Source organism: Garra rufa, chromosome 7 (genome assembly GCF_049309525.1).
Source record: "Garra rufa chromosome 7, GarRuf1.0, whole genome shotgun sequence".
Lineage (NCBI taxonomy): Eukaryota > Metazoa > Chordata > Actinopteri > Cypriniformes > Cyprinidae > Garra > Garra rufa.
Genome location: NC_133367.1, coordinates 47,847,729 through 47,861,102, shown reverse-complemented (window position 1 = coordinate 47,861,102; position 13,374 = coordinate 47,847,729). Strand labels below are relative to the sequence as shown.

Here is a 13,374-nt window from a genome sequence, read left to right as displayed (position 1 = left end):
CGGCCCGTCAGAATTGCCAGTCATCTTCAGTGTAGGTTTTGAGCGGCGTGAATTCAGGTGGTCCACCAGCTTCTTATTTACATGCGTGATTTTGGCCTTAAGAGGTCGATCTCCAGCATCTGAGCGGCAAACATGAAAGAAGCGGCGGCCAAGAGACGCGAGAAACCCCGCGCTGAGAAAGAGAAAGAGAAGGAGAAGGAGAAAGAGAAGGAGCCTCAGGATGTGGAGATGAACGAGGACGAGCAGCGCGCACCCAGAGAACAAGACCAGCTCACTCTAGACGGTCTGAACTCTCACTATTCACCTCACACTTCACATATATCACACACCACAAACACCGAGCAGAGGCGGGATAGCGGCGGAGGGCCGATGTTTTGACCGGATATATATCTATATCTATCTATGGGTCAGACCACAACCAGCTGATGTTGACGAGGACTCTCTGTAATCTGAGCGAGTTATTACCACTCTCTGTTTCTTTTCTAATGCGGACAGAGCCAGAAGATACACTGACCAGATTCGCTTTTAAATCTCTCTTTCATTTAATAACAGTACAAATAATCAGAAGTGAAGTACAGAACAGTTACACTTAGAAAACAAAGACAAACGGACTGCAGGTCCACAGGATTCTGAGTAATGATGTTAAAATGACGGTCACTTTCACTAAAAACAAGATCCAGACGCTTTATAGAGATTGTTGTGCATTGAGGCTGATCTCATGTGTCCATCACTCGATCAGCTGTGTCATGCTGTTCACCACTAACTAGTCTACTAGATGATAGTCTACTAGATGATAGTCTACTAGATGATAGTCTACTAGATGATAGTCTGCTAGATGATAGTCTACTAGATGATAGTCTGCTAGATGATAGTCTACTAGATGATAGTCTACTAGATGATAGTCTGCTAGATGATAGTCTGCTAGATGATAGTCTACTAGATGATAGTCTACTAGATGATAGTCTACTAGATGATAGTCTACTAGATGATAGTCTGCTAGATGATAGTCTACTAGATGATAGTCTGCTAGATGATAGTCTGCTAGATGATAGTCTACTAGATGATAGTCTGCTAGATGATAGTCTGCTAGATGATAGTCTGCTAGATGATAGTCTACTAGATGATAGTCTACTAGATGATAGTCTACTAGATGATAGTCTGCTAGATGATAGTCTGCTAGATGATAGTCTGCTAGATGATAGTCTGCTAGATGATAGTCTGCTAGATGATAGTCTACTAGATGATAGTCTACTAGATGATAGTCTGCTAGATGATAGTCTGCTAGATGATAGTCTACTAGATGATAGTCTGCTAGATGATAGTCTACTAGATGATAGTCTACTAGATGATAGTCTACTAGATGATAGTCTGCTAGATGATAGTCTGCTAGATGATAGTCTGCTAGATGATAGTCTGCTAGATGATAGTCTGCTAGATGATAGTCTACTAGATGATAGTCTACTAGATGATAGTCTACTAGATGATAGTCTGCTAGATGATAGTCTGCTAGATGATAGTCTACTAGATGATAGTCTACTAGATGATAGTCTGCTAGATGATAGTCTGCTAGATGATAGTCTGCTAGATGATAGTCTGCTAGATGATAGTCTGCTAGATGATAGTCTACTAGATGATAGTCTGCTAGATGATAGTCTACTAGATGATAGTCTACTAGATGATAGTCTACTAGATGATAGTCTACTAGATGATAGTCTGACTTTTATTTTTCCGATGGCCTGATTATTGCATTATACACACATGTGCCCTTATATGAACTTGGCATGTAATAGAATTAATGTGACAAATAATGATAAATGCTGGTGGCTCATTCTAAATGCTTTGTTATTTAGAGAGAAAGAGCATGATTAGCACACGGTAACAATAAATCCCCACAGCTATGCTGATGTAGAGCGGTGTTCCTCATAATATATCTGTTGACTAGTCTGAATGTTCACAAGTGTTTCTCAGTTTCAGAGATGAATCCGCTCTGGTCATTGCTTGTTGGGACGGTCAGGTTAAACAGTGCTGAAAGTGGCGGAGGAGGATCTGTTGTTTTTAATTTCTCCATGTTCCTCTGTCGGCTCTAAATCAGTGGCTTTTCCAGTCAAAACAGTGAGCGCTTCTGACACTGTCTTCACTGTATGAATTAAATATCACCACCTCCTTTTATGAATAGTACTTTGATTTTTTTTTTGTGTCTTCTGTTATGTGCAGTTATGTTTTATGTAGCATAATTTCACAAAGTTATAGTCGGACCATTGTGTTTTGATTCAAATTTAGGAATTACACAGTCTAATGTGCATCAGAACTGCTCATGCTACATATATAACATGTTTATTTGAATCGTGATTAAAACGCAGCGGTTTCATGCGCTCTGACTCATAAGAGAAGGCACAGTCAGGGAAACCATCAGAATATTTAAAATAAGACGTGATGCAGGTTTTCGGTCAAACTGGTCCAATGTAATAATTTCAGCTGTTAATCACTATAGTTCAGATGTCGATGAGCTTGGAGCCGTATGTAAGGCTGTGTGGATGACTGTCAGTGTGTTTGACCCATGCAGATATCAAGGAGCACGTGAAGCAGATCGAGAAGGCCGTTCAGGGGAAGGAGCCGCGCTTCGTTCTGCGTGCCCTGAGAGCTCTGCCCTCCACCAGCCGCCGCCTCAATCCCAATGTCCTGCAGAAAGCCGTGTCTGGGTTCTTCACGTCCAACGCCGCCAGCAAAGAGTTCCTGCTCAGCTTCCTGGAGGAGGTACCAGAAACATCTCTCTGTTCCTCAGCATAAACATGTACTAAATCAAAAGTTGTGCTGTACACTGAACTCTTTCCCTGCCAGTGTTTAAAACACATTTGCTAGCTTTTTTGATCATTTTCACAAAACTTTATTGGCACCCAAAACATTTTGCTGAATCTTTCAACATGCGATATTGTCAAAACAAAGAACAGAGCCTTTGATTTTAAACAACAGAAAGTTTTACTTTAGCTTCATTCATTTTTTTTTTTAAATCAACACTCAAATGTGGGCAAGTAATGAGAAAAGGAACATTTCAAACAAAAAACTGCGAAAAATTATTATTATTATTTTTTTTAAAGAGTACATCTGGATCAGATTCAAACGATGATCAAAACATAGATTGAAACGGGGATGAGTATCGTTAAGGTTACTGCGCATCGATCCGGTACTTTACCGGTATTCGTATCGGTACTTATTTGTTTAGGTTTACATTTATCAAATTAAGAGTTCAATTAGCGTTGCTTCATATTCTGTCAAATAAATGCCATTCAATGAAATGAATTTAAAACACTAATTTGTAAATGTGCAGGCATTTTAATATGTTTTATATACATAAGATAAGATGCAGTTAGAACATAAACAAAGAAACAAAGTGAAACAAACTAACAAATGCAGTCAAACAGCGAAATCTTCTCTTAAATATGATAAACAGTTTTCTGGCGGTACGATCGGCAGGTTTGCCGCACATATAATATGCACCGACCCCACAGCACTGACCCTAACTGTTGCGTATCAAATGCATATAAATAGTGCGCCAATTAGAAGCAGAAACTCCTGCTATTGATATACACACGTTCTTGAGATTGTGTTGACACTTTGGATTTTCTTACAGCTGTTCACTTTGATATATTTGTGTGTGTTTTTGATCGTTTGGACGCACACTCGAAGCCCAAAGTGTAATTTTGCTCTTCCGTTTTGGAGCGCGCCACACGCACAAGCCAGAAGAACAGCATCTTTCGCCTGGATTATTCTGATTCAGCGTTTTATCAAACTTGTCCCGCAGTTTAGCAACAGTAAAGACTGCAGTTTGAAACAGCCACCGTTTGTGCCGATTCTGACGTTAAGTTCGGCTTTAAGGAAGGAACGAACAGTGCACTGCTGTGAAGGTAGAGAAGTTGAAAGAATAGTTTTACATCAAATTCTTTTTTTTTTTAACGATTCTTGGAAGCCAACATTTGAAATCAACAATAAAACTGGCATAATATCACAGACACAGGCCGAAAGTGTGAGCAGACGTTTGATTGTTTAGTTGTGTCCTCTATCGTCACCGTTAAACGGGGCTTTCATGTTGTGCTCTCTGCAGCTCCTCCGCATGGGTTCTCTCTTCTGAATTGCGAATAGCAAAAATGCGATCGACACTCTGGTCTTTCGTAATTCTTCTTTTCATATCCTGGTCTTTTTGGGTTTCAGTACCCATCCCTAAACGTAAAAGATCACTTCCATCGACACATCCGAAGCTTGCAGAGTTCTGTAGCACTTCCTGGATTATTGTTATTGTGTGAGTGTATTGCTGTAACACACGTGTCTTTGCTTCAGCCGGTGGAGAACGAAGGCGATGTGCCGTTCAGGCCTCGCACTGGGAAAGCTGCCGCGCTGCCGCTCATCCCGGAGGTGGAGGCCTATCTTCAGCTGCTGATGGTGGTCTACCTCACCAACAACAAACGCTACACTGAGGTGAGCACTGGCCTCACACCAAACTCAAGATAGAATTCATCTGTTCCTTTATTGTAGTTATTGTAGTTTATTCACTATAAGGAATAAAATTATTCAACAGATAGTTGCTCTAGCACAGAGGCGCACTCTACGCTGACCCTTACGCACACGTAAAACAGAGCTATACTGTAGGCTTTACATTTCGCTTTACATGGTCTGGTCACGGTGTCTTCAGTTGCAGCCCAGTAATGCACTGTTTTCATCCGTAAACCTGTGTCCTGCGCAGGCCCAGAAGGCCTCTGATGATCTGCTCCAGAAGATCGGCTCTCAGAACCGCCGGGCTCTGGACTTGGTGGCCGCCAAGTGTTATTACTACCATTCCCGCGTGTACGAGTTCCTGGACCAGCTGGACGTGGTCCGCAGGTGAGCTGTTCTCCACATCTCCACGGTTCACAACGAGACCGGGTTCGGCTGAGCAGATGTGGGTCGTGCTGTCGTGATCACGTCTTCTCTTCTTTCCTGACCCCAGTTTCCTGCACACGCGTTTGAGGACGGCTACGTTACGCCGCGACGCTGACGGCCAGGCCACGCTGCTCAACCTGCTGCTGAGGAACTACTTGCAGTACAACTTATACGACCAGGCGGAGAAACTGGTGTCCAAGTCCGTGTTCCCTGAGCTGGCCAATAACAATGAGTGGGCTCGCTATCTGTACTACACAGGTGCGTTTAACTGAACCAGCCGCTTTCTCCTCCGTTATCAAGTCAGTCAGACTGAGTGCTGTATCAGTAGGTGATTAATGTTAATAAACTGTATGTCATAAGTAGGTGCTTCCGTCGTGTCAGGCCTCAGATGAACCGTGGGTTGTGTTGAAGAGAGGCCTGAGCGCTCGTCTATATGACCACGTGTAGTTGAAGAGAAACATTCAGAACAGAGAGCTTTCTACTGTATAAAAAACAATCATTATTCTGGATCCAGTAGAAGTGTAGCTCCATCAACAGCATGTTATGTTGATTACAACAGTTATCCAGTGTTTTCTTGAACAATCATAGTGAGTTAGAGTGAGGTCATTCTTAAACTGTGCTGCGAGATCCTGTGAGAAAGCGCATAAATGAAGTAGGAAAGTCAAGCATGTATATTGTATACGTGTGTGCTGTATTGTAGCTGTGTCACGTGGAGAAGGCAGACTAATTGCAGGAGTAGTAGTAGCTTTTGCTATAGAATCTCTTTTTGGTGTGTAGACTATATGTGCTAATGCTACAGTTTTGTGAATAATTGCACATTTAACACAAACAATCTGTATCCCGACCCAAATGCACATTTCCAGGGCGGATCAAGGCCATCCAGCTGGAGTATTCAGAAGCGAGGAGGACTCTGACGAACGCCCTGCGCAAAGCCCCTCAACACACAGCCGTGGGCTTCAAACAGACAGTGAGTGTGTGTCTGTCTCAACACTCCATCTCTAGTGAGTGCTGTGATTGTTGAGTGAGTGTGTGTGTGTGTGTGTGTGTGTTTGTCAGGTCCATAAGCTGCTGATCGTGGTGGAGCTGCTGCTGGGGGAGATCCCAGACCGTCTGCAGTTCCGTCAGCCGTCTCTCAAGAGGTCTCTCATGCCCTACTTCCTGCTGACACAGGGTAACTCTTCTGAACCGCTCTCCTCTCACTCGAGAGAAATTGCGCAAACGTGTCATTGTCTGTGTTGAATGCATTTCAGTATTCCTGCTAGAGGTGTAACACTACATTGTGATTCATTGGTGTGAGGATTTCATGTTAAAACATGGGAAAATCCAATTCTGCTGTAAACATGGATTAAAGTTCTCCGTCGCTGCGACGGATTTCCGTTACCTGCAACAAGTCTATGACGGATTTCCGTCAGTAGAGAATATGAGGGGAAAAGAAACGTGCATATAAACGTATACGTTGTTCTGACGGCAAACACATTGGAATCTATCATTTGCACGTGCTTTTGAGTCCTGCTTATTAAAAGTGAAAGAGAGACTCATTTGCGCGCTCTCTTATAGATCATTGTCTGTGCGCCCACAGAACGCCAGAAGGAGAGTGACAGATTTAAACAGTTGTTATGGGAGTAAGCAAATGTAATATTGATTTAATACAACAGTTCAATAACAAGAAAATATAAAATGACTTGCGTTGTCTGACTATATCTCGATTGCCGGATTTTACTCTATTTCTTTAAATGAAAATATTTCTAAACGAGTAACAGCTCAGCCGCTGCGCATCTCTAAAAGCAAAACAGCGGTGTTTCGTTCATGAATGAAAGCGCGTTTTGAACCAATCTTCAGTTCATGATTATCCATAAAGACAGTCACTTGCTTCGTTCCAGAATGAATCAGCCGTTCAAACGAATCATTTGTCTTACTGCCACCTGCTGGTGGATTTAGTGTCATTGTAACGTATACTTGGTTATTTAAAACGTAATATTTCCATATTAAAAATGTATATTTAAAACATTTATCTCGACATGACTTTATTATGCCACCTCTGAGCCTCATTAAATGTCTGAATTTGCACCTACAAGCAAAGACTATAGAATAGCCTTAAAGGGACTTTGCTACAAGCCACTTTTGTGTTCCCTTGTGCCCCCTCTGTAGTATTTTTTTTTTATTCATACTAATTTTATATGATTGGTAATTTAGTTGTCTTATTCTGCTATTATATTGTTTTAATTAGAAATTAAAAAAATAAAATTTAATAAATACTTTTTTTAATTTGACAGATAATGACATTTAATAAAAATGAAAACAATACCATTACAAAGGTAAAAAGAAACTGCCGCTGTTAATCACATTGAGTCAATTATCACCAGAAGGCAAATTTTTTTATCAGAATGTTTTATTATCGATCAGCAGATGCTTCAACATGTTTTAAATTAGCAGGACACGCACTATAAGAAGGAAAAAACCCGCTCCCGTTGAGTTAACAACACAAATAAACTCTGCCTTGAAAACATCTCTGAACACAGTGTTGCACCTCTATTAACTGTTAAGGCTTATTTTGCAGCGTTTATAATCCTTTTGATGGGTAAAAATGAGCTGTAGAGACCGCTAGTACACTCAGTATATAAATGAATCGCGTTTGTGCTGAACTCTTACAAAGCAAAACAAACTGTCTCCTTCTGTCCATGAACGTTTCTCTCAGTTAATGTACACAGTCTCTCAGTCTGAAGCGTCGTCGTGAATAATTAGACGAAGCGTCCTCTCATAGGATGAGAACACACAGCCTCATGAATAGAGACACCGACGCGTCATCAAAGTACTATAGTCCGTTGGCGATCTGGCAGGAAATGATAGTACCGCTGCAGATCTGCGTGTTCCTATTTACCGTTTGTTTTAAAGGTAATAATTACATTTGAAATTCTGAACTTCCCATTAATGTTGTTTCTTAATTCAGCATCATTGCGGATCACAAGAGGATGTTCCTCTCCTAACTCCTTCCTGAAAACAGTGTTTGGTGCTAACAGTGTGCTGTTTCTGCCCTGTCTAGCGGTGAGAACTGGAAATCTTGCCAAATTTAACCAGGCGCTGGATCAGTTTGGTGAGAAGTTTCAGGCAGACGGCACCTACACGCTGATCATCCGTCTGAGACACAACGTCATCAAAACCGGTGAGTACTGCTTCTCTTCACCTTTATAATGGCAGATTGAGTCTTTCTGCACTATTACAGACTCGACTCAGATGCTCTCTTGTTCTTCTGTACATTTCTAGCGTGTTGTCTGAGTTTGGTGTGAGTGAGAGTAAAGATGCGTCACATTGCATTGTAGAGATGCACCGAAATAGATACAGAGATACAGAAATATTTTCTTTAATTATATTTATTTCATAACAAAATACATTTTTAAACATTACAGGAACTTCTTGCAGCAGAATAGCTTTACCAACAAAATAAAGTGCTTTGTGCCTTTGAAAAAGGTATAAAATTAGTTCCTGTAACATAGTATAGTTATACTAACAAAAATCTTTTCCTCAGTGTGATTTTTTTTAGTTTATAATGAAAGAATAATAAAAGAAAGAAATAAACACTTCAGCTCTGAGCCTTGAAAACATTAGAAATAAAATAATATACATTTATAAAAATGTAAGTAACAAAGCAGGCTTACTTTTCTTCAATGAATTTAAATGGAAATTTTTCAAACATTAATTACAGGATCGTCTCACAACGATAACTTTAATAACAAAAAGTGCACTGTGTCTTCAGGTAGAAATAACAATGCTGGTACTAAATGCTATAACTTGAGCATTAATGGCATTTTTTCTTGATAAAGAGAAGCATTTCTGTCTTGTCACCAGTTAATCCAGCGGTACTACACTTCGTAACGTTCATTCACATATTTACGCCGCCGCTGAGATCTATTAGTGTGTGAAGACGCTGTCTGCGGTGACGCAGTGCTAATATGTGAATGAATGAAAGTGTAGTAACAGCAACAGATTTCCCCTGCTCAGGGAGTAGGGAGCAATGAACACTATGCAGGGACCATGTCAGTCGGAACAGTTCACTCGCGGAGCTCACTTCTGACAAGCTGATCATCTGAATCGATCGATCGGTGCATCTCTATTGCATTGTTCAGCCAGTGACTTCCATTCATACTCACGTGAATGCTGGAGGAAGTAGTTTCCCATTCTGCCGCATTCTACAGCTAAACCTTGGTATTTTTATCTCATGAAGACATGACCAATAGAAGATCGCAGTATGTCTTCCTAGCCGAATTAAAAGAAAACAGACTTTAAAGCTCCCAGTTCCTAGCATTGCAAAAACACGTTTAACGTCCACAGAGAAAGTTGTGTATTTATACCTATTGGACAAATTATGATTAGTCTTACGTTGAATTAGTTTGACACTGAAGAGTATGGCATCTTATCATGACTGAAGAAGTTTGTGTGTTCAAATCCTAGCGTGCACAACCCTTTGATGGTTTATAGACAGAGTTTCCTACGGGGTTTGGAAAAGTCTGGAATTTGATTGATTCATTGATTGATTAATTAAGAATTTATTGAAATAAAAGTTTATTGTCATAGTCAAAATATGACTGAATGAATTCAAGGTGCACATTTTTATAATGCAAAATGCAGGTTTTGGGTATCTTCTGGCAGTATTTTTAGCACCGTATTAAATGGCCTCAATGACCTTTGCAAAAATACAAATGTACAGACTTTTATGCGCACATAAGAAAACATTAAACTGAGCATATAGGACAATGCAGACGGATCCACCATTTCACAGTGTGGTTTCTTAGACTCCACAAAGCACGCATTAAAGACACCTAAGGCCTTGAAATATGGCATACGTCCCTGATGAAAGCTAGATTTTAAACACTGTTTTACAGTACCTGTCTTTTTTATAGACCCTTGAACTTGATGGCAGATTGTATGCCATTAGCCCATTTCCTGTCATGGTTTCTGTGCCGCCTCAGACGATGTGTATTGGACATTATGCTTGATATTAGAGGTACTACAGCAGGAAAAGACAAGTAAATGTTCATTCATGTGCATACATGCTCTAGAAATTGTAATGCGTAAGCATGCAGAAAATTCCCATGAGCATGTGAATGGTTTCTTTTGGGCTCTGTATGTTGTCACTTTGAGCAAATCAATGAAAAAAAGGCCTGAGTAACTAAAAATATTTAGAGATGTGAACCATTTTTGTTCAGTATGGTCTCAAAATCTACTTTGGGGGATTTGAGTCTGGAATTTTGAAAAAGTAAATGTGTAGGAACCCTGTGTTGAAGTTAGGGTTTGTACAAGGTGCTTGAAGTACTTGAATTTGGAGTCCTTGAAAATAGCAATGTCGATCAGATCCAGTTGGGTTCGGAAGATCTGCGGTGATAGGCGTCTGTAGGATGTGGAGGGCTGTCCTGGTTTGTGTCGGTGTGCAGCCGTCGGTCTGATGTGGAGATGAAAGCTCATGCGGCTCTCATCAGGCTTTCTTCTACACAGGGATGTGTTTGAGGCTAGCAGGATCATTAGCAGGTTTGGAGGAATGTTCTATGTGTAGGTATCTGGATGTGTTGATGATGTGTTTCCGCACAGGGGTGAGGATGATCAGCCTGTCGTACTCCCGCATCTCTCTGGCGGACATCGCTCAGAAGCTGCAGCTGGACAGTCCTGAAGATGCAGAGTTCATCGTGGCCAAGGTCAGGCTCGTCCGTCTGATCGATCGCACTCTCGCGTTCATCTGATCGTATTATGTCTGTCTGACTGTCTCTCTGTCGCTCCAGGCCATCCGTGACGGTGTGATCGAGGCCAGTATTAACCACGAGAAAGGGTACGTTCAGTCGAAAGAGACCATGGACATCTACAGCACTCGAGAGCCTCAGCTGGCCTTCCACCAGCGCATCTCCTTCTGTCTGGACATCCACAACATGTCCGTCAAGGTACGACAGATGCCATCAGAACAGCACATAATTACACTGATCCACTGTGGTTTGTTCATCTTACTTCAGGCTGGACTACATAGAAACATACACTTCATTATAAAATCTCTCTCTCTCTCTCTATATATATATATATACATATATATTATACACACACATCTATAGCTTCCAGCTCAGCAGTGTTTTCCATGTTAGGATTATGGGAAATAAACGTATATCAGATTAAATGAGTGGAAGTGAACAGATGTAGGGAATGAAGTTGTTGACTCAGGATTCAGAGCCTCCACTATGTGCACTATGTAGGGAGTAGGGCGTATGGCGTAGGGCGTATGGCGTAGGGAGTAGGGCGTATGGTGTAGGGCGTATGGCGTAGGGAGTAGGGCGTATGGTGTAGGGCGTATGGTGTAGGGCGTATGGTGTAGGGCGTAGGGCGTATGGTGTAGGGCGTATGGCGTAGGGAGTAGGGCGTATGGTGTAGGGCGTATGGTGTAGGGCGTATGGCGTAGGGAGTAGGGCGTATGGTGTAGGGCGTATGGTGTAGGGCGTATGGTGTAGGGCGTATGGTGTAGGGCGTATGGTGTAGGGCGTATGGCGTAGGGAGTAGGGCGTATGGTGTAGGGCGTATGGCGTAGGGAGTAGGGCGTATGGTGTAGGGCGTATGGTGTAGGGCGTATGGCGTAGGGAGTAGGGCGTATGGTGTAGGGCGTATGGCGTAGGGAGTAGGGCGTATGGTGTAGGGCGTATGGTGTAGGGCGTAGGGTGTAGGGCGTATGGTGTAGGGCGTAGGGCGTATGGAGTAGGGCGTATGGTGTAGGGCGTATGGTGTAGGGCGTATGGCGTAGGGAGTAGGGCGTATGGTGTAGGGCGTATGGTGTAGGGCGTATGGTGTAGGGCGTAGGGCGTAGGGCGTATGGCGTAGGGAGTAGGGCGTATGGTGTAGGGCGTATGGCGTAGGGCGTATGGCGTAGGGCGTATGGCGTAGGGCGTATGGCGTAGGGCGTATGGAGTAGGGAGTAGGGCGTATGGAGTAGGGAGTAGGGCGTATGGCGTAGGGAGTAGGGCGTATGGTGTAGGGCGTATGGTGTAGGGAGTAGGGCGTATGGTGTAGGGCGTATGGCGTAGGGAGTAGGGCGTATGGAGTAGGGCGTATGGCGTAGGGCGTATGGCGTAGGGCGTATGGCGTAGGGCATATGGAGTAGGGAGTATGGAGTAGGGAGTATGGCGTAGGGCGTATGGCGTAGGGCGTATGGCGTAGGGCATATGGAGTAGGGCGTATGGTGTAGGGCGTATGGTGTAGGGAGTATGGCGTAGGGCGTAGGGAGTAGGGAGTAGGGCGTATGGCGTAGGGCGTAGGGCGTAGGGAGTAGGGCGTATGGTGTAGGGCGTATGGCGTAGGGCGTAGGGCGTATGGTGTAGGGTGTAGGGCGTAGGGTGTAGGGCGTGATGTAAGTGCTGTGAACTGAACTCATCTGTTTCTGTGCAGGCCATGAGGTTTCCACCAAAGGCGTACAACAAGGATCTGGAGTCGGCTGAGGTGAGACTGACACGCTCCGTCTGATGAACGTCTGCTGAGAGACAGGAAGCTGATCGCCTGTGTCTGTCTGTGTTTACAGGAGAGAAGAGAGCGAGAGCAGCAGGATCTGGAGTTTGCTAAAGAGATGGCAGAAGATGATGATGATAGTTTCCCATGAGTCTTTTCTTGTTTGTTATTTTGTTTTGGGTCTCTATTGTTTGGAAAGTGCCCATCTGTTCCTCACAGGTGCTTCAGCTTTGCTCTTCTTATAATCCAGGAACATACTGTCTGATCTAACATTATAAACATCTGAAGTTCACCCGGTTTCTTCTTTTGCTTTGTTTTTGTTTGTTTTTTTTCACCAATGCATGCATCAGGTTTATACACTCATTGCAACAATGCGGTTTGCTGCAAAAAATCTCAAATAAACATAATAGTGTCTTCTAAGTGTTGAATTGAATTGAAAAGCACTGTCTTGCTTTTTAAAATGAGAGGATTTAGTTAAGTATGTATACAGATGAATGTTAAAGAGATATTTCACCCAAATGGACAATTCTGTCATTAATTGCTCACCCTCGTGTTGTTCCGAACCCGGAAGACCTTCGTTCATCTGCAGAACACAAACGAAGAGATTCCTTCCTAGGATCCTTCCCATTAACACAACAGTCCATGTGACATCAGTGGCTCAAGTGAAATGTTTCAAAGCTAAAAGAATCATTTTTGTGCCCAAAGAAAATGCAAACAAGAACTTTATTCAACAATTTGTTCTCTTCTGTGTCAGAACCTGGATGTGTCTTCGTGTGTTTTGTTTTTTTCTACCAGATGATGACGTGCGCTTTACGTAAAACAGTCTTCATGAATGTTTCTGAAGGTTTGAACGGAGACAATGACTTGCATGATGGTGCCTTATCTGAAGTAGAAGATCCAGACGATGAACTAAAAGAGATGGATGTTGTCGGTGAGGACGGCGGCTCCTGCTTCAGCAGCGTCACACATGCGGCTCTCATGAACGCAGCAGACACCGAC

General features: G+C 42.7%; 1 protein-coding gene across 1 annotated transcript; it reads left to right on the top strand.

The window, feature by feature from the left end:
• Positions 1 to 12,795, top strand: LOC141338973 (26S proteasome non-ATPase regulatory subunit 3-like). Its single transcript, XM_073844584.1, has 12 exons — positions 1 to 283; positions 2,564 to 2,754; positions 4,333 to 4,470; positions 4,736 to 4,872; positions 4,979 to 5,169; positions 5,775 to 5,878; positions 5,968 to 6,082; positions 7,952 to 8,071; positions 10,492 to 10,595; positions 10,680 to 10,835; positions 12,319 to 12,369; positions 12,449 to 12,795. Exons 1-12 carry the CDS (start codon positions 133 to 135, stop codon positions 12,524 to 12,526), a joined length of 1,536 nt encoding a protein of 511 aa, XP_073700685.1. The 5' UTR covers positions 1 to 132; the 3' UTR covers positions 12,527 to 12,795.
• Positions 12,796 to 13,374: the final 579 nt, after the last annotated feature.

Bases quoted from the DNA above. Each gene is read 5' to 3' on its own strand.
- LOC141338973 (XM_073844584.1), top strand. From the start codon at position 133: ATGAAAGAAGCGGCGGCCAAGAGACGCGAGAAACCCCGCGCTGAGAAA. The intron at 8,072-10,491 runs GTGAGTACTGCT...GTTTCCGCACAG, and splicing joins ACACAACGTCATCAAAACCG to GGGTGAGGATGATCAGCCTG. The intron at 10,596-10,679 runs GTCAGGCTCGTC...CTGTCGCTCCAG, and splicing joins CAGAGTTCATCGTGGCCAAG to GCCATCCGTGACGGTGTGAT.